We start from the raw sequence: 20,130 nt of genomic DNA on the forward strand, positions 1-20,130 counted from the left end.
AACCTAGAGCGATCCCAGCGTCGCTCAGCTTCATCCACGACGGCGACTCTTTCCAGGCAATTCCATGTCGGGATGACACACGCGATAATGCCTTGTTAATGCATCCGCCCTGCTGAAAGTCTTTTCTTCAGTGCACAGATTGCAGCGCACCTTTTGCTTGCGCGCATTATGGATGGTGTCTTCATGTCTGGTGAGATCATAGGGCCTGGAGAACACAGTATTGCATGGCTTCCCCGTGCTAGGGTTGATTCGGTCGCATCTGTGAGGTCCTGCTTGTGTATTGAGCAAGCCGGATGCCATACCCATATCCTGAACTCGAGGCGCCCCTAGACTCTGAGTCTGCCGATGGCCTTCCCGTTTGTGTTTTTGGAGTAATGTTGGCGTCTCAAACCTCAGCGTGCAACCGTGATAGGTGCAGGTATACGTTCCGCCTTCGGCCCCTCTACTCGTCGGCCTAGTGCGAGGAGCAGGCGTATTACCCCCAGACACAACGGAGCTGGCCCCAGATGAACTCAGCCTAGGTGGAGTGTCGTGACTTGTTACAGGACGAGCTATAAATGGGTATTGCTGTGGTACCTGGATTCCAGTAGGCATCTGTAACGGTAGATACCCAAATTGATCATTCTGATGAAGACTTCCCATATTCTGCCCGATGTATGATTCATTATGCTCTGAAGAGGGCGCTGTCTTCGACAGTGTATCAATTTCGAAGCCAGAAGTATTTTGAGGAAAGAGGGGGAACAAGCTATCTGCTTCTGATTCATTAAATTCCAAGACGGCGTCCTTGGGGGAAATGGTCTTCGGCGTCTCAGGTTCGCCGGCACTCTCCAGGTGAGCAAGCGGTTGCTGAATGTGTTGATCATGTTCTCTAGAAGGAGGCTGAGAACAGGTAAATTGGTGACTAGAGGCAGTCGCGAATGGCGATCCTGTCCGAAACGGTGATCGTGCGCGAGAAGTTGTAGATGCTGGCGAGTGGGCAGCACTCAAGTGTTGGTGGTTCGCTGCATTGATACGCTGACTGAATACGTCGCTCCCAGCTGAGGTGACAGAATGTGGCTGAGGGGAAGAGGTGGCCGTGATTGTGAAGTTTGGGTTGTAAAGTTCATCTCCGTATACATCTGTCATGGTTCGGTCGAGCTTGGGAATGTGACCGTAGTCTAGAAAGTTCAAGGCCAAGTCAGAAGCCGCCGGATATGACAGATCTGGGGTCATCGGAGTCTTACCATTCTTTCTGCGGGATGATTTCTGGTCCGGTTCACCCATGGCCGGGGTTGCTGGAGAATCTCCTGCAACTGAACTAGCTACGGACGCTGGATGAGACCTGTTGTATGCCCCAGCCAGCTCTGGAGCGGGTAGAAGACCCTTATCCATGCGCGGCCTCTTTCCTGGTCCTGACACTGTAACTGGATATGCCATTTCAGCTATTGTGCCATCCATACCGTGGTATGTTGGGTAAGGTGTATGTCCCATCGATTTGGCGAGTTGGTAGTAAGAGCTGGGCTGGTTGTTTGTAAAGTCTTGAGAGTTCATTTCAGGAAGTCCCTCAAAGGTCGAGTCCGTAAAGGCGATTTGAGGATTTGATGTATTCTGAGTGTACGGCGACGCAGGGCCAGTCGACCCAAGTGATGATAAAGACGACTCTCTTTGGTGAGAAAAGCGTCCTACCTTGGGAGTCAGCTGGGCGAGGCCGCCCCAACTATCCGACTGCATGGGATGCGTCAAGTAGTCGTGAAAGGATTGAAGAGAATCCGCGCTTCCCTTGAATACCAGTTGCCTTTCCAAATCGAAATCCAGAGTTGGTATATCGTCGGGCGAGTCTTCCTCGTCTCGATACTGGTCTGAGTTGTGAAGGTGGGAAGGTTGCTGCCACTTGTGTTTCTGTGCGTGAAAATCGTCTGTGCTGGAAATGGGTAAAGATATCATTATGATACCAATGTGGGTATGGTGAAGAGAAAATTATGTATATGGACTTATGACGGTGGCAAAATGCGATGACTGCCACTTTATAAGCTGGCAGGCTGGCCGGGAGAACCGAGTATGCGGAAACGTCACAGCGGCCCTCGACCAGGGTGCGTGGCTTGATTGCGGGTGTGGGTGTGGGCCCCCCGAGTGTACCGGGAGGACTGACTGTGCAGGACGGGAACACAATGTCCACAAGCCGTCTCCACCGCAAGGGTGAGTGGGCTGGACAAGCTGGCGCATCGGGGATATGTCATTAGTGGGCGAATGGTGGGAGTGAGGTAGCCTAAAACCAGGCCAAGAAGCGGCAGGAAGGGTCTGGCACTTGCCTACCTTGAAGTTACCAATCGAACGCGGAAAGGGAAAGAAGAAGAAAAAGAGGCCTACTGTCATCACGGCTAGTAGTTCCCTCGTGTCCCAGAGACAGTGGTCCCGGGTCTTCTCGACCGACAAGCTATGGACAGACTGATCTTTATCACTTCAGCTTGCCTTGTCAGACAAAATTCCAGTGGCCCTGCTTTGCGTTCACTCCATCAATATGCCGGATGCTCCTCGAAACTTCGGCCGCCTTCCGCGTGATTCGGCGTTTGCCAACGACAACAACCTTCCTCCAAACCATCACTGGGATTTCACAGGCTTGATGTGTCTGGTCGTCCGAGGCTTGAACAACACCGAGGTACTCCGTGCGGACGGAGGGCGAAGAGGTAACAAGACCAACTGATCTTTGGCAGCCCACTCACTGACACAATACGATGGTTCCCGAAAACACAAATTCACCCCCTGTGATACTCCACACATTACCATTTTGACAATGGCAGTAATAGACAAGTTCACACTCTCTGACCCTTAAGAGGGAACCGTTGGCAACCACGTCTCCTAGGCCCCCAGAGTCAGTGTGGTCTTGGGCAGCGTCGATCCAGAGCCACATATACCTCACTAGGTACTTCGATCTGGTACGGAGTATCCCTAGGTAAGGAGGGTCGCTACGGAGTACGGGCTTCTGAACCCGAGAATTGCCCAGCGTATCAACCAAACAATATCCTTGCCCAGCGCAATGGGTGGAAGACTCCGTACAGAGGACGTAACCTTACAAGACGCAACATGCATGCACCTTTTGCTTCTCACCAATGCCAAGCTCTTTTATTTTTTCCTAACTGCACAGCCACGGATTCTAACTGGTTCCGCCACGATCCGCGTTATGCCACAAATTTTATCACTGACCAACCTAGGTACCTAGGTAGGTATGTAAAGGCTTGGTCATTCCACGCTTCGTAATCAGTCACGCTAGCATGCCGTAAAGCGATGCCAAGCTCTCTCCATGACAAATGACATACAACACGTTTATTGGTGTCAACAAGCACCGCAGCCATCCACGGTGGTTGTGAGTCGGACTTATCGGCTGCTCGAGTTTTGCATCTGCAAAGTGTTAGTGCAGCGGAATAGCCCGAATAACGGAAATATCGAGAATGCGTGGTCGGGGCCCCGTTGGGAGCTAGCAGAAACAATACGCAGGAACAACTCCGGCAGAAATTTTCTGCTGCATATGAAATTTTGTTCTCCTCAGCTGTTGCTGCTTCCCAATGTCTCTATAACTATCGACTGAACTAAACTGGTGCTCGAAGCTTCGGCCTGGCCGAGACGGAAGGTGTCGGTCGGTGCTAGTTTTTGCCTGTACCCCCTTGGCACAAATCCCGCCCAGCTGCCCCCAGTGCCGGCATCTGCCGGGTTTTTGGTGCTGCACGTGTGCCAAAAAGCTAAAGCCAGCCCTCTTCATGCAGTATTACAGCATTCTAGCCCCAGCTGCTGCAAGGGACTTGGCGTTTCTGCTTCTAGTTCTTCAGGCTTACTCTTCCAATAAAGGTCTGGAAGACTTCACCACCTCGGCACAATCGTTCGCGGCCGGAGGAGGCCGTCCGGATGATCTGAATTCGTGCTCGACACCGCATTACTGCTAAGTCTAGACCGGTGAGGTGTCTGCGCGCCACCCTGCACAGTTGCACACTGTCATGAACGTAATTATACAACCTACGCCGAACTCAACAGGTAAAAGATTTATTGCCTGGATGTCGTTCATGCTGATAAATGTAATATCTTCAAAGTTTTTCTATACGTCGCAGCACAGTAACTCCCTGCATCCTTCGCGTATCTCCCGCTCGATGCGACACATGAATATCACATGGCAAGGAGGGCATCTAATAATGAAAGAAGCATGCTTCTTCCGCTATCGCGGGATTGCCGGTGTTACTAGGTTGATATCGGCATACAACGGGCCACGCTATGGGAAATAACACACCAGCACACACGCCTGGTAGTCGCAGATCAAAGCTATGGATCTGGGCCCAGGTCCTCCAATACCAGGTCTCAGCACCCCCTTCAACAAGTTCGTTGCACCTTCATCAGGTGAGATGGTCACTTTGACCCTCAGCTATGTTGGCCTGCGAGGCATCACAGCTGACTGAGTCGGATCAGACTGACACACCAGACCAGTTAACAACTGGGCGACACAAGCAGCGCTGTACTCCGTACTGTACTCTCATCTCAAGTGCTGGTCCGGGGTCTCCTAGACTACTACCCCACCAATGTCGACTAGAAGCACTGGCTTGCTGCACGCAGTGCCGGCCCAACGGCTCAGCCACATTGCTAATGTCTAAATTTAGTCTGTTGAAGCTGCAACCGGGCTACCCAGTCGGTACATGTACTCCGTACGATCATAATCAATTCGTCTGTGACTCCGTAATCACAACAGCACTTGTTTTCTCGCTCTTCTAGCTTAGTCCGCATGGAGGACTGTATGTGTACACCTGAGGTAATGCGCTGGTTCAATCGAGGATGACAACATTGCAAAGGTCCAGACCGGTGAATAATTGGTCCAGTGATCCAAATTCTTCACAGTACTTCATCTCCTCCGCCGCGGGTTGTTTCCTTGGCAAAAGACTGCTTTAGACCAAAACATGAAAGTGAAGTTATACTAGGACAAATGTCTGGAATAACCTGCCCAGGTGAGAGTCAGGGATAATCTGTCAAAAAGGAAAAGCCACTCAATTGGAAAAGTATGTCATGATGGTATTCATACCTCTATTCCTCGCCATTGGGGAATTCGAGGTTCAATTACCGTTGTACAATCGTCTACCCAGAGATTTATGTGCTCCAAGTGGTGAATAATGTCATGGTCACCGGCACCAGACATAATAATTCCCAAGTTGACAACCGTTTTGCGACGACACCAACGTGCGACAGTCGCGATGATCAGAGACCCGTTGCTCGCAAATGTGCAATATAACACTGTGCATCGTCGAAATAGCCGTCTTCCATCTTCACTGTTTATGACAGTGCCACGCTCTTCAGTGGGTTAATCGGTATGGTATTGGCACGGGCTATGTGTTCTTGATGTGGAAATTCGCCAAATATGCAAATTCGATTACCCCGCAGTGTAGGCTACCCTATCCCTAGTATGATACAGAACACCCATAAAGAAACAACACCGAATTCCATGATCATAAAACATCCTGCCTGGCCCTGCGCAGTGATCCTATGCACCGAGGGCTATCAAAACAATTCGTGACATACATGAAACACAACTTCGCTTAACCGCCGAAACCGTAGAGAGTACGGCCCTGTCTCTTCAGAGCGTACACGACATCCAGCGATGTGACCGTCTTCCTCTTGGCGTGTTCGGTGTATGTGACGGCGTCCCTGATGACGCCTTCTAGGAAGGTCTTAAGGACAGTGCGCGTCTCCTCGTATATCATGGCAGAGATACGCTTGACACCACCACGGCGGGCAAGACGTCGGATAGCAGGCTTAGTAATGCCCTGGATGTTGTCACGGAGAATCTTGCGGTGACGCTTAGCACCACCCTTGCCGAGGCCCTTGCCGCCTTTGCCGCCTGTTGTACTTGGTCAGTTGACTGCCTGCGTGTGCCAGTTGAGTGTAGTTTACATACGTCCAGTCATTGCTGTTGCAAAAGGGTGTTGTAATTAAGCGAGGGCTTATGTAGTGTGGTGGATGTGGAGTTGGTGTCGGAGTAGTAGCTATGAGTTATTTGGAGTGGAAGGAGGATGAGGGTGGCAGCAGGCGAGCTTAAGTACAGATGGGCCAATCCTCAGATCAGTTGGAACTGATGTGGGAAGACGCGACTCTGGAACTGGGACATGGGTGCAGCCAGGGGTAAGGACATGTGCTCAAGCAAAATAATGCCCAAATAAAACACAAAACCTACGTCTACCAACGAATCAAAATGCTAGGAAAATATGTAGTGCCTGATGTCCACTGTGGGTCTAGCGCGGTCTCCTGGAATTCCGTGCTGGGAAATCGTACTACTGCTGCCCGTCACTGGTTGTTGCATGGGCAAGATCTATGTAACATATTCAAGGCATTTGATTGTCGTAAGCCCTACAATTTTCAGCAATACTTGGGTGTGTGCACGAAGATGGTTCTTGTTGCAGGGTGTGCGGCATCATCTTCTTGTGTGACATGACGATTATCCTGGGCCTTGTTGAGCATTGAAGCAGCACGAACTTCTCTCCTAGTGTACTGAAGGCTACCATGCGAGCAGGCAAGGAGTTGCATAGATCAATGTAGTCGTGCATTGTCATTGTGAGTGTATGTGGTACAACAGGACACAACCTGGGTGAAAAAGGCGAGGGACCAAAACATTGGGATATTTCCCCCCCTACCCACCCCATTAAGGAGGGGGAAAAAAAAAGCAAGACACACACACCTGGCAAACACAAACCGCATAAACTATAAACTGCCACAACTTCAACATACACGTAGCCAATATAACTATCTGGCCAGGGTGAGAACGTACATACTACAGGGTAGCTATTGTGAGGCTCGAGCCGAGGTAGAAGCACCACCATGTGGAACGAGGCCACTTAGCCGCACATCACAGTGTCGCTGAAACTTGGGTCCAACTCCAAAATATTTAAAATAAACGGCGCGAGTGTGGTCGCAAGGCCAGCTCGTCTGCATATAGCAACAAATGTGCAGCACATTTGCCAATCATATTCAGCCCTCTTGCGCAGTAACCAGGCAGTAACTCGAACTTGGTACCGTTCCTTTCTCGCCATGCTCGTCATTGCGAGGCAAGTCTGCTTGGCGCCAATTGGCAGTGGGGTGACACTCCGGATTAGGCAGCGGGAATTCAAATCACACACACGGGCCAGCTTTTAGCATCTGTTGAACCCACACATGACTAAATAGGACTGGTAGCATTTTTGTGTTATTTTTTTTTCTGGGTACCTGCAACGGTGTTATTTTTTTTCCCTTGGCTGTGCACTTGACACGCTGGCACACGACCCACCCATCGCGCTGTTGGATCCTTTTTTTCCAGATCAGCCGCCCGCCTTGACGCGACAAAGCCACAGGTATTAAAGCACTCCCCCCGCCGCCTCCGTCTCTGAACTTTTCCTCCTGCATCACACACCCACATCTCCACACTCACACCCCTACCCAGTCACCATCTACAACATCAACAATGGCTCGCACCAAGCAGACCGCCCGTAAGTCCACTGGTGGCAAGGCTCCCCGTAAGCAACTTGCCTCAAAGGCCGCTCGCAAGAGTGCACCGTCTACCGGTGGTGTCAAGAAGCCTCACCGCTACAAGCCTGGTACTGTCGCTCTGCGTGAGATTCGACGATACCAGAAATCCACCGAGCTTTTGATCCGCAAGCTCCCATTCCAGCGACTGGTAAGTACAACAGCAAGCCACGGGACCGATCAGAACTAACTCTGGCACAGGTCCGTGAAATCGCACAGGACTTCAAGAGCGATCTCCGCTTCCAGTCCTCTGCTATCGGCGCCCTGCAGGAGTCCGTCGAGTCATACCTCGTCTCCCTGTTCGAAGACACCAATCTCTGCGCAATCCACGCCAAGCGTGTCACCATCCAGTCCAAGGACATTCAGCTCGCCCGTCGCCTTCGAGGCGAACGCAACTAATTCGGGGGTATGTTCCAGAGTAGGACAAGTTTACGACCTTTTTTTGCTTTGACACGATGGAAATCATGGTTTAGGGGACAATCATGGCGTTAGAATGAGAATTGCTTTGCTCTATAGTTGGGATGTATATTATGACAGGTAGCGCAGCTCGGAGAAGCTGTTCAATGCGAAGGACTGTAAAGGTCATCAACACATCGAATGAACAAAACGACCCCCCTGTGACAATGTCAACACACTTTGAACACGCGTTATCCCAAAAGCTTCTGTTGTGACTGACACGCGGCTGCGTATGAGTCACATGTGACGCGGGTGCAGATAACTTCACGTGTGGACGAATTAGTGGCGAAGTGCAACCAGACTGGTGTGATGACCATGAGGTTCCTAGTTAGGTACGAATACCGGAGTAGGCAGCACTAGCACCTGTATGCCAGATTAATTTTTTTCGCAATTGTCTGTCACGCACGCACAAGTACTCTGCGTTTTCAGCCTGGCACAATCGTGAGGTGCTGGCGGGAACCATGTCTACCAAGCACGCGGGTTGCAAAAAAGGCCGCACACCCCGCACCCACAACCACACACACAGGTGTGCGGCCTTTTTTGCAACCCGCGTGCCAAGGTACCTAGTAGGTAGGTGGTAATAGCAACAACAGCATAAGTCCCAACACTGAACACTAATAGCCATCTAGTAGGACCGATCGCGCTTCAGGCATGCAGAACGTGCACTGCTTTAGTACCAGTCACCAAAGTCCGTTGTGCAGGATTTAGATACTGTACTCCATATAATAATAGCTGACATGTTGATCAATACGCTCTCCACGCGCCAATGCTGGCGTCTACGCCCCCCCGCAAGAACTCATTCATGGACGCAAACCCTTCAAGTGCCAGCAATGGCTATATGGCACCGAGTTTTTTTACTTGTGCACCAGAGATTCCAGATTCCAGCCCACAAAAGTCATTTGCAGGCAACTCACCTATTCTTGTTCGTCGTGGTTTCTTTGGCACTTGGCCGCCTTAGAGCCGAGGGGTTTTACTCTGTACGCAGTAATCGTGACAACTTACTCGCAGTGAGCTGCTGATGAGGGCTGCGTCGCTACAATTCTTCGCTCAACCATCGCAGAAATCGGCACAGGCGCAGTTTTGCGAGGCTGGACTACGACGCTATCCCAATGCTTACGCTTGACCGCGCCGCTGATCGGACCCTGATACTAATAATGTCACTTACCTATAGGGTAGGGATTGATAATGGAGTAAATGTGGTTCTCATAAGTCCGTTGCATGGCAAGCCGGTTTCTTCACAAAGTGACCACAGTCGGACGGACGGACGGAGAGACTCCATGAATGTCGAAGCGAGACCAAGTAACAAGGCTTATAGAGAGTAAAGATCAGAGTGCATATGCTCTGTTAATACTGTACTAAACTTCCCTTGAAGGGTTTTACACGCTTGCATTTGCTTGAGCCTGCGAGACTGTATGATATGTTGCGAGATGTCAAGATGCAATTCAACTTGATGTGCAGTCTGTGCGGCTCCTTCACCATCAGTCATCCAGTCTTGGCCATGCGTTGTTCAGTTGGGGCCATTTTCAACATCGTTCGGTTCGGGGACACGGTATCAGAGCGGTTGCCACACTTACTGACAGTTATTGCATCATTGTTTCCGGCATTGTCGTCGTCATCACAGTCTTCGTCTCGCGGCTCAGGTTCATCCTCTAGTCTTGCCATTTCCACGACCCGCTCCTGAACCCCAATGCCAGGCCTTCCATCTGTAACCTGTGCCTGTCTCCTGTTAGTTGCTCCTCCTTCATATTGAACGGATTGTTCTCAGAAGTTTCCTGTTCGATAATATTCGTGACATCGACAGCCTTCGGTGGGAGGGGGGTTCCCGAGCTGGACGTTGTATATTATGGCAAGGCCGTATATTCTCCCCATGTCCTTCTTTTTTCTTTGACCGATATGAGATCCGAAATGTGGCCGAGCTGTAAGACGCTGGTGGCGAACAATTTGTGTCGCTCGCAGCCAACGCAGCAATTGCATAAAACCGCCTGTAGTCAATCGATTCGCAATGTACAGGCTAGCCTAACACGGGTTTTAAAAGAGCCTCAGGTGTGCAATCAGCTACTGTCGCGAACCATGCGAGGAACTCGTCGCTCTTCCAAGGCTTGCTGGTCAAGGTGTCCAGAAATGAACGGAAAATGACTTCAGTCTCTTCGGCTTCAGGTGTTGCCGTGATTTGTATATAATTCCTTGGGTAATGCATTATTCATTCCACTTGGAAGTGCACACGATGTACAGTATCCATCATGCCTCTAATGACTTGAGTGGTAGAAGATCCCAATCTTCTTGCTATCATCTCGCAAAACCTTGAAACATTCTAGCAGAAGACAGTCCGGAGGCGCTCGGTATTATCGTCAAGCATGCATATCAAGGCTTGACTTTTAGACCAACTTCATTGGCTGCGCGTAGTACATCTTTCTTGGGGAGTTCGCCGCTAAATGTGAGGCAATGAACACCAGGTAGTAGGCCTCCTTTAGCATATCAAGCATGTGATCTTGAATTAAGCCACACTGATATTTTGTAGCGGCTTCTGACAAACATGAGTAGTCATGTCAGTGATTTGCAAAGCCTCTGCTTGGACGACCTCATTCCGGGAAAATTGCATGTTAGGGGAACGACAACTCGCTTAGTTTCAACATTCGAGTTGAGAGAATGACACAGCGGGTGGTATAATCCATACATTTCCCAGCCTACCCCATCCTACACCTTGCTCTTGCTCTTGCTCTGGTTTTTATTTCATATTATCTTGGGCGAATTTCGCAGCAGCTTCTTGAACAAGAGTCTTCTTATACCAATCATGTAAAATCACGCCTTTGTGTAGCTGTTTCTTAGTCTGTTGAAGCTGGGTGATATTTGACCCATTACTGTCCAGCTCGTAACATATGTAAGGCATTTTGTTGTTGCATTGTAGTCTAGATTGAAAGAGCAATTCTACCGTGCTTCTACACTTCGGGTACTCATATTCTCGTATCTGATTGATAGGAGTTTGGGAAATGAGCACTCGCGGGGACAATCTTAAATAGCACGCCGGAGCTTCGCGTTGCGGCTTAGCGCTGAACAAAAGCGAAAGCCAGACTTCGTCCTCATTGAATAGTTCGATCAAAGTCGCTTTAAATCTCCATTGGACCGCTATTCCTTTTGCGACAACTGTTAAATTGGTATCCCATCAACACCTGGTTTCTCGACTTCCGAGCCTATATCAGTACTGGAATCGACGCCTTCCCACAAGAGGTGCATCGACGTCTGGCATGTCTTCATCAGAGTTGTGGTCTTCATGTTTCTTGTTTGTCGCGCGCTTTTGATAAATGCGCGCCATTGCACCAGCTCATTTGAGATTCTTCAACACTATTCTGGCCTTCTTCTGCCAGATAGAGACTGAAAAAAGTTTCAACAGACAGCACTTTCCATAGAAGGGTGAAAATGCCATCACAGCCAAGTCATGCTCTCTTATTGAGGATTCGGTGGCGGGGGCGTAGGTAACTTCACGGCGCATTTTGTTGGTCTTCTCATGATTTCACAGTGTCATGTCGCCCTCTTTTAACTCCCTTTCACGAAAGCCATCGGTGAGAAAAAAAGCGTATCCTACTCTGGTGACATTGTCGTGCGTGATATTTCTTTCTGCCTCGCTACCACCAATATCCGCCGAACCGTCTAGTCGAAAGTCCAAGTCGTTCTTTTCATGCCATCCTTCAGACCTCGTTAATAATTCCACATCGGGGTAATCGCGACTCGCATAGTATATTCGTGTAAATCTCTCGAAGGAGCCCGACAGCCTTTGCAGTTAATGAGTTGCGCGGAGGCGGCAGCACGTCTTATTTAAAAGAAGGAAAAGCAACCGGGGAATGAAAGCATGATGGAAGCAAATGTCCTGGGCAGTGAGATTGTTTCAAACAAGTCGGGCACCTGAACGTGGTAAGCGAAGAGCCATGAGAGCCATACTTTTCAGTATCCACAGTGAATAGTCCTAGGACACTGATGATGGAACGTAAAGGCCACCAGGAATCGGTTTGAGAAGATTGTCATGAAGCCGGGTTGTTTCCTCAGCAGGAAGGAATGTGAACTCTATTCTGCAATGATGTCGGGGTTACGAAGTCAATGGCAGACTAGGTCTTGGATATCGCGGTGATGCCATGGTTTTTTAATTGACGTGTTCAACGAATTTAATAAGAAGAAAATCTGGCGGTTTTGATGGGCAGAATTTTTAGCACAGGGGGCTAAAAGTGGGACCATCCTAATCTTACTGTCGGCCCCGCCGACATGCATGTCCTCTTGTTACTATCAACATCCACAGAACGTCGCATATCGGTTGATCACGCCCTTTTCGCGTCCTACATCTAAACACATATCTCGAATGAGAGTCAAGCAATTCTTGTCGTGCTCCTCGAAACACTCACGCGATGGATCTATCCAAGACGGCGAGCCTCGGCCCTCGCCGTGACGCTTCGGCTCGCATCCAGAAGCCAGATACAAGTCTTGATCGCCTGGCGGCTCTCAAAGCTCGAGTAGCAGCAGCTACAGGCGCTAGTAAGGCAAAAGGAGTCATTACCTCTAGGCTTGAAGACTCAAGGTCACGAAACTCGGCCCCAAATACTCGAGATCTGCCCATCAAAACCGCACAACTTCGCGCCCAGCAGCATGCTGGCCATTCACCTTACCGTACACTAGCTGCTAATAGCCGCAAGTTTGGGCAGGCTACGCAGAGCGATGCTGTCGATAACCCATATTTAGACGAGAATTTGGCGCACCAAAGTTCCGGTGCCCGACAGCGAGAACCAAGACGCCTAGTGTTTAATCAAAAAGGGAAATATATCCAGCAAGCAAGTGCACTTCGTCGACAAGCAGCACTTGAAGCAATGAAAAAACGTATTGCAGAACAGACCAGAAAAGCCGGTATCAACGAAGACCTAGATGTTGAGAAGAACTTTGTGGTTGAGCAACCACCGGATGTCGAGTGGTGGGATGAGGGGCTTATCGATGGCAACAGCTACGAGCAGATCGGAAATCCCGCCAGCCTTAAGATAATAAGTCCCGATAGCATTGTGACAGAGTACATCCAGCATCCTGTCGCGCTCGAACCACCCCAAGATCGTCACGTTCTAGAAAACAAAGCAATGTTTCTAACGTCCAAAGAACAAGCCAAAATCAGACGCCAACGCAGAATGGCGGAGCTGAAAGAAATGCAGGCAAAGATTCGCCTTGGGTTGATACCGGCGCCTCCTCCCAAGGTGAAAAAGGGGAATTTGATGCGGGTGTTGGGCGATGGTATGTGGCCCGATTGTCCCCGTTTGTACGTCGTGCTAATCCTGTTGTGTCAGTTGCCGTAAAGGACCCCACGGCCGTAGAAGCAAGAGTCAACCGCGAAATTGCGGAAAGACATCAGAAACATGTTCAATCCAACGAAGATCGAAAATTATCAAAAGATCAGAAGAAGGAAAAGCTCTCTAAGAATCAGCAGAGGGATGCTGACAAAGGAATCCATCTTTTGGTTTTCAAGATTTCGAGCTTGGCAAATGGCCAGCATCGGTACAAAATTGGAATGAATGCTACTCAGCTTGCCTTGTCTGGCATTTGCATTATGCACCCTAAGTTCAACTTGGTTGTTGTTGAAGGAGGCGCTTGGAGCATCAACAAGTACAAAAAATTGATGCTTAATCGTATCGACTGGACGGAGAATTCACCTTCAAGGACTGGGGATGACAGACCCAACTCGGGAAGGGACTGGCTACAAGCGGAAGATCAAGATGGGGCACTTAAGGATATGTCGTTGAACGAGTGCAAGCTTGTATTTGAAGGGGAACAGAAAGCACGGGTTTTTCGAAGATGGAGTAGTAAAGTATGCGAGACTGACGCTGAAGCCCGGGAGGCTCTCGCTCGTGCAAAGCTAGAAACTTTCTGGTCCATGGCAAAGAGCCTCTCATAACACCACGCTCGGCATATCTCGATGAAGCGCTGTCATATTTGTAGAACGAGGTAGGTAGACATTGCATAAAAGGACCTGCTCTGCCTTATGATATGGCCATGTTTGTAATCGGTTGATAAGTGGGTATTTCCATCATCTTGTGCTCCGAGGCGAGATGGTGGTGAACCGTGGCGGCGAAAGCCCGAATTGAGCCTACACAGCGATTTGCTTCTAAAGCTGAATTTCACATACTGGAATTTCCAGGGTTTGCTCTTCACAATAAGGAGCAGTGGGATCTTTTGGTACCATTGGTAAATTAAAATAGGGAGACCTACACAAAACTCCGAAATACCGAATTGGCTGACCGGCAGTTAGTGGTGCATCACAAAAAGAAATATCTGTGCAAATGGCCGACTACGTGACGGGATGATGACGGACATATTTTGGTTTAGTCGTGTCTGTCTCTGGGCATATGTGTCACTCCTTGTTCACCACTTGGCGATTTCAACCAGTTTGCTTGGTCTTGGATGTGTGAGTGTGAAAAGCGCCATGCGGTGGACGATCCTTTGACTAGCAACAACCCAATGGAATAGCATCATTGATGTCAGACATGTTAGGCGATTGATGGAAGGAAAACCCCCCGAACTTGGCGCCGATGAATTTAGGTGGCGCCAAACGTCTTCAGTTTCCGGTCTGGTACGACCCCACTGTAGGTCCGACAGGAGGTACTACATGTAACCGCGGCACGCTCCACGTCCTCGCGTTGTGGTGTAACCAGATACCTCAGTAGTTGAGACTCGGCTGGGCCTCTTGTCATGGATGACGCTCGCAAGTCCAAAAGCCTCGTCCCTCCCTCCTGTCACGATGAACACCCGACACAAAGAATTGCTTCAGTGGAATTCCTGTAACAGTAAGCTTGGTCGGTGATCAGGGGCGACAAATCTGGAGTTTTCCACAATATATGGTCGTTATTCCGAGTCACAGAGGCTGCCCAACATGACGTCAATTCCGCACACCTATGGCTCTAATTGCCGCTTGGCGCCAATACCACAACATCCGAGTGAGAATGGGATGCCGCAAATTGTCTCCCAGTTTTTCTATTCGTCACTGATACCGATAGACGAGCTGTTATCAAACCAGCGCTATATTAGCACTTCGGACAACAAGTCGGTGAGACGACAGCTTCGGCCATTTGATCGTGGTGACAACAATGCACTGGAGAAGGCATGGATGAGTCTTGCATCGGATCACTACCGTACTGAACATGAAGCGATTAGAGCAGGCCGATACGGAAGCATAAACTCCAGTCCGGGGCTTCTGCGACTACGACAAAAACTCGTGGAAGCCCTCGCTTTGAAACACCTTGAACTGCACGCTGGCACCTTGTATGGCCCGCCTTCGAATAATAAAGCCGCGAGCACAAGTGCGGAAATGGGTGAATTACCAGCGTGTTGCCCAGTCTTGCGTGCCGACGCCTCGGAAATGCTGCAACAGCGTTTTTGCGCTTTAGCCCGCAAAGCCTATCCAGAACTCACGATCGAAGCTACGGAGCGGGAAATAATGGACACCATGACGGCTATAAACAAGACAAAAGTCGACTCCCTTGACTCTGAGCAGAATTCAGTTCTCGGCGATTTGTCCACAAGGAGAAGGGAACCCACGTCTCTCGAAGTACAAGCTGCGCCGGCCACAAGTGCTGGAAGGCTCGTAGCACGGGAGGGGCTACCTGAATCATCACCAAGGATCACACCGAGCTCATCGGGCCAAACCGCTATGGACGTGCCTGGACCAAGCTTACCTGGAACAAGCGTGGGAATGGCTGGCGACTCTTTTATTCAGGCTGGAAGCAAGTCGACTTTTACAAAACCAGGGATTTCAACCTCGGATGGCCGCCAACAGCTGAGTGGTAAACACCAGATTGATGACCGTATCGCACTTCATCACCATGTACCTGACTCAAAGAAAGAGACTGAGAGTGACGCGATTGTTCTAGATGTTGTTGTGGGTATATCGAGACTTCATCAGGTGTCACTTCCAGCACTTTTGATGAAACCTATATATTGGTCACCTGTAAATGATGTGGCTGTTGTGATGCGAGCTACTTGGTTCTATAGGTAAGGCTATTCTTTAATTGACGCTGTTTGGTTACTAACGATGTACTAGAGATACGATGATGCCCGTGGGCCCCTTGGTAGCAAATCAACTGGAAGCTGGTTATCAAGAGCTGAAGCCATGGACTAAAACGTGGGGAGATGAATTAAACTGCGCCGTCGAGGTTGGTCCACTAGGTGAAGAGAAGATTTCGTATTGCCTTTGGCCCCAAGACTCAAAGTATTTCAACAGTGAAATGCAAAAAGGAGAGCCCAGGATATCTGCCGAGGTGTTTTGTTCTGCACACTGTTATCGAGGGGATGCTGCTGCGCAAGGATCTATTGATCCTATTGTTGAAGGGAGTTCTTCAAAAAAAGAAGGGATAGTTCGAGCGTTTTCGAATTACCATGTTATTTACAAGGATGAAAGGCGTGCGTTTCTCTTAAAGCCTAGCCTCCGACCCTCTGCTTATTACGGAAGAAGACCAGTGTCAAAGATTGTCAATGGTTTCACTGTCGGTATCCCTGTTGTTCGAGGCTTTGATTCGCAAGCCTGGGATCGTCTTTATGGACAATGCAATGTTCCCAACCGGAACAAAGAAATACGGCGGACATCGGAAACAACATCGCGTTCCCATGAAAACAACAAAGATAGACCTTGTGACGCATGTGAAGCCGACAAAGACAATGGTCAGGTGACGGATTTGATTCTTGTGGCACACGGCATCGGTCAAAAGTTTGCGGAAAGGGTCGAGAGTTTTCATTTCACACACGCCATCAATGGTTTTCGACGTGCCGTTAACGACGAGATGCGCAATCCCATCATTCAACACGTCATGCGTCAAGACCAGAACGGCGTTATGATACTGCCACTAAATTGGAGAATGGGGCTTTCATTTGAGGACGGTGGCCCAGCAAACCATCAAACTGGCGAACAGCAAATGAACGAACCATTTGGTTTGAAAGATATTGAGCCTAACACTATTCCTGCAATTAGAAGCATCATCTCTGATGTTATGTTTGACATACCATTTTATATGTCACACCACAAGAGCAAAATGATCAATGCTCTTGTGTTTGAAGCGAACCGAATATACCGGCTTTGGTGTCGAAATAACCCAGGTTTTGCAGACAGAGGAAGAGTTCATCTTATTGCGCACTCCCTGGGCAGCGTTATGTCAGTCGACATACTTTCTCGACAGCCGACGGAAGTGCCACGCTTGGATTTGAAACGAATTGAGCCGGAAACGCGATTCTTTGAGTTTGACACAACTAATCTCTTCCTTCTCGGAAGTCCAGCTGGCTTCTTCTTGCTTCTTGAGCGCGGGGCTTTAACACCAAGGCGCGGACGCCGAAAACCAGGAGCAGATCCTAGAGATATAATGGATGAGAACATCGTAAGTGACGCTGGCAGATTCGGCTGTCTGGCTGTGGATAACATCTACAACATCTTGGCTAAAGAGGACCCCATTGCGTACTTGTTAAATGGGGCAGTAGACCCTGCATACGCCTCAGCACTTAAACCAGCCTACGTCCCAAGCACAACAACTTCAATTTTCAAGTCGGTGGGCGACGTCATGCGACATATTGTGCCAGGATTATCTTTGCCAACTGATCCACTAGTCACGCATCCCGAGAGACCCTCTATAATACGGCTTCCTTCCCAACTAGAGTTGGAGGTTCATGATTTCACCCGTGAAGAGATCGCCGAAAAACGGATGTTTCTACTCAATGATAATGGCCAAATTGATTGGTTTTTAAGATCTGGAGGCGGCCCATTAGAGATCCAGTATCTTAATATGCTCAGTGCTCACACAAGTTATTGGGTTAATCAAGACTTCGTTCGTATGTTGTGTCTGGAAATTGGGCGACGGCCCGGGAAGAATTTTTCAATCCCAGTCGTGCGAGCCATGAAAGGGATCAAGCGATTTTCATTGGAGAGGTGAATTCATTTGTTTGGTTAGGCAATCGACCCGCATCTCTCGTGACACTACATTGGTTCAATTTGCATAGCAACTACCTTTGGGACCGCGTAATTGTATTGGTTTGGTTCTTTCATGTACACGCTCGTCTCTCAACGCAAATGCCATTTAAAATTGAATTTTCCTGAAACCATTACCAACGCCGCCATTAACATGCTGACTGATGCTATCCTAGTGCTTTATTAGAAATCGTCCAGCTTCATCATCTCTTGGTCTAACTCTTCGTCATCGAATTCATAGGGATTACTTGGAGCAGTGTCCTCGTCACCCAGATTCTTTGCCGCATCCTCGAGTTCACGGATCTTCTCCATGTCCATTTTTTCTTTATACTTCTGAAGATCTTCGTAGCCCCACGTGCTAATACCGTCCTGATCTTTGGCGTGAAAGGGTTGCGCCATAGTCCTCAGAAACCTCCTTGCACTGCTCACTGCCATATCAGTGCTAAGGTTCGTATCGACATCCAGAAGGCCTTGATTAATCCATTTGGGCAGTTGAGCTCTCTTTTTCTGGAACCTGCGGTCGGCAAGAACCATGATTCCATAGTCATCTTTCCCTCGCAGGACACGGCCGAGGCATTGAGCAGCGTGGCGCATCGCGTCGAAAGAAAGAAAGTCATTTTCCTTGATACGATACGTTTCGCGTAAAAATTCTAGACGTGCTTTCAAAATTCGGGACTCCGTGTATTGAAAAGGGACCCCAATGCAGAGTACCGTGCGGCCGTACTGGTGATCAAAGTCGATGCCTTCTGAGACTTTGCCCCGTGCAACGCATAATAAAATCGCTCCTCTACCATTGCAACATGCGGTGCGGTAGGTCTCGAGGGCTAACGACGTTTCCTGAGCGTCTGGAGTTTCCACCAAAATAAGTTTATATTTCCACACTTCATCCAGAATACCCATGCCTTGCCACATGCTGATGATCGATTCCATGTAAAGGTACGATGGAAAGAAGACAACTAGGCCGTCAGGAGTGATTTTAGCGAACTCGATCAAAAGTGTCCCGTAATTTCGCACCACACTAGGTTCGTTGCGGACTTGGAAACTGGTCGAAATGGAGGCTTGATCACTTCCGCGTGTAACAATCATAGGTAAGAATGACCGTCTTGCAAGTGTCATGCTGTATGACTCTTGGATCACAGTCGAAAAGTCCAACATCTTGGGATACATTTCCAAAGGAGAAATTGTACCAGACGTGATAATAACAGAATAGAATCTCTCGAAAACAGGACGAATAGCTATTGCTGCGTCCAGACACGTAAAATGCAGAATAGGATTAGGCACCTCTGCTGTGTCGGATTCAAAGGGCTCAAGAATAAGAAGAAAACCTTTCTCGTAGGTTGCAACCAACGTCGCAAAAGTAGCCACTTCCTGCAACGGCTGATAATCCTCGACATTGGTAAGCTCAAGTGTCCGAACAAGGGACGTCAAGCGCTCAGCGCAAAACCTGAGGGGTTTCTTTTCGATGAAAGTGTGTTCCTTCAAATGAGCTAGGAATGAAGGGGGAGTCTCTGAAATGACCTGACGCACTTTCATCCTTGTCTGGGAGTATATTAGGAATTATAACGCTGAAGACGGTCATTTTATTTGTACACACCTTGAGGTATTCGATAAATCTTTTGAGGAAAGCAACGAAATGCTCTGCTCTTCTAATGTTTCCAGGGACAGCTTCCCTGAGCAGATCTTCTGGCAATGCTATAAAATGTCAGGCCAGAACAAAACAGGGCCCTGTATCCTAAATGGCTTACTAGGATTGGCCATGAATGCATCCTCCTGGCGTGCTTCGTCCGCCTCTCGTAAGCCCTGGACCAGCTTTTGGTATTCATTCTGAAGTTGCTCTTGATCCGTATCCCGCATCTCAGTGATTTTATGCTCGAGATTTTGTGCACCTCTGCTGGCCCTACGTAGCGAGTCTTCGGTAATGTCAGTGCTGAGAGCTTCAATACATACATTGTCAATATTGTGAGCTTCATCAAACACGACAATGCAATCTTTAGAAAAGTCTCGAGACACTCGCTCCGCAATTTTTGGATCCAAAAGATAGTGATAAGAGAAAATGACGACGTTGCAGTATTGCATCTGATTCATTTAGTCGATGCTAGAGCAGGGTAGTGGTGACAGGCATACCATCCGTCTTGCAGTAAAATACGGACACTGTTTGTGTTCCTCTCCATGCCGCAGAATACCATCAAAAGTCCAGACGCCATTCGGAA

General features: G+C 49.0%; 6 protein-coding genes across 6 annotated transcripts; 3 read left to right on the forward strand and 3 right to left on the reverse strand.

The window, feature by feature from the left end:
- Positions 1 to 30: 30 nt before the first annotated feature.
- Positions 31 to 1,923, reverse strand: J3458_004130 (uncharacterized protein; the record flags this gene model as incomplete). Its single annotated transcript, XM_007817271.2, has 1 exon — positions 31 to 1,923. The coding sequence occupies one exon, from the start codon at positions 1,921 to 1,923 to the stop codon at positions 31 to 33; it is 1,893 nt and encodes a 630-aa protein (XP_007815462.2).
- A 3,620-nt stretch (positions 1,924 to 5,543) lies between these two features.
- HHF1_1 (Histone H4) lies at positions 5,544 to 5,912 on the reverse strand (the record flags this gene model as incomplete). Its single annotated transcript, XM_007817272.1, has 2 exons — positions 5,544 to 5,845; positions 5,903 to 5,912. 2 exons carry the CDS (start codon positions 5,910 to 5,912, stop codon positions 5,544 to 5,546), a joined length of 312 nt encoding a protein of 103 aa, XP_007815463.1.
- A 469-nt stretch (positions 5,913 to 6,381) lies between these two features.
- HHT1_1 (histone H3.1) lies at positions 6,382 to 8,071 on the forward strand. Its single transcript, XM_066118024.1, has 3 exons — positions 6,382 to 7,328; positions 7,418 to 7,651; positions 7,702 to 8,071. Exons 2-3 carry the CDS (start codon positions 7,439 to 7,441, stop codon positions 7,897 to 7,899), a joined length of 411 nt encoding a protein of 136 aa, XP_065976622.1. The 5' UTR covers positions 6,382 to 7,328; positions 7,418 to 7,438; the 3' UTR covers positions 7,900 to 8,071.
- A 4,173-nt stretch (positions 8,072 to 12,244) lies between these two features.
- On the forward strand, positions 12,245 to 13,992 carry prp3_1 (U4/U5/U6 small nuclear ribonucleoprotein prp3). Its single transcript, XM_066118025.1, has 2 exons — positions 12,245 to 13,212; positions 13,266 to 13,992. Exons 1-2 carry the CDS (start codon positions 12,348 to 12,350, stop codon positions 13,868 to 13,870), a joined length of 1,470 nt encoding a protein of 489 aa, XP_065976623.1. The 5' UTR covers positions 12,245 to 12,347; the 3' UTR covers positions 13,871 to 13,992.
- Positions 13,993 to 14,650: 658 nt separating this feature from the next.
- On the forward strand, positions 14,651 to 19,452 carry J3458_004134 (uncharacterized protein). The gene is made up of 3 exons (XM_066118026.1): positions 14,651 to 15,776; positions 15,843 to 15,963; positions 16,013 to 19,452. Exons 1-3 carry the CDS (start codon positions 14,846 to 14,848, stop codon positions 17,883 to 17,885), a joined length of 2,925 nt encoding a protein of 974 aa, XP_065976624.1. The 5' UTR covers positions 14,651 to 14,845; the 3' UTR covers positions 17,886 to 19,452.
- RAD3_1 (TFIIH/NER complex ATP-dependent 5'-3' DNA helicase subunit) lies at positions 18,104 to 20,005 on the reverse strand (the record flags this gene model as incomplete). The annotated part of the gene is made up of 3 exons (XM_007817276.2): positions 18,104 to 19,459; positions 19,515 to 19,612; positions 19,666 to 20,005. 3 exons carry the CDS (start codon positions 20,003 to 20,005, stop codon positions 18,104 to 18,106), a joined length of 1,794 nt encoding a protein of 597 aa, XP_007815467.2.
- Between the last annotated feature and the right edge of the window lie 125 nt (positions 20,006 to 20,130).

This window comes from Metarhizium acridum (assembly GCF_019434415.1).
Source record: "Metarhizium acridum strain ARSEF 324 chromosome Unknown scaffold_29, whole genome shotgun sequence".
Lineage (NCBI taxonomy): Eukaryota > Fungi > Ascomycota > Sordariomycetes > Hypocreales > Clavicipitaceae > Metarhizium > Metarhizium acridum.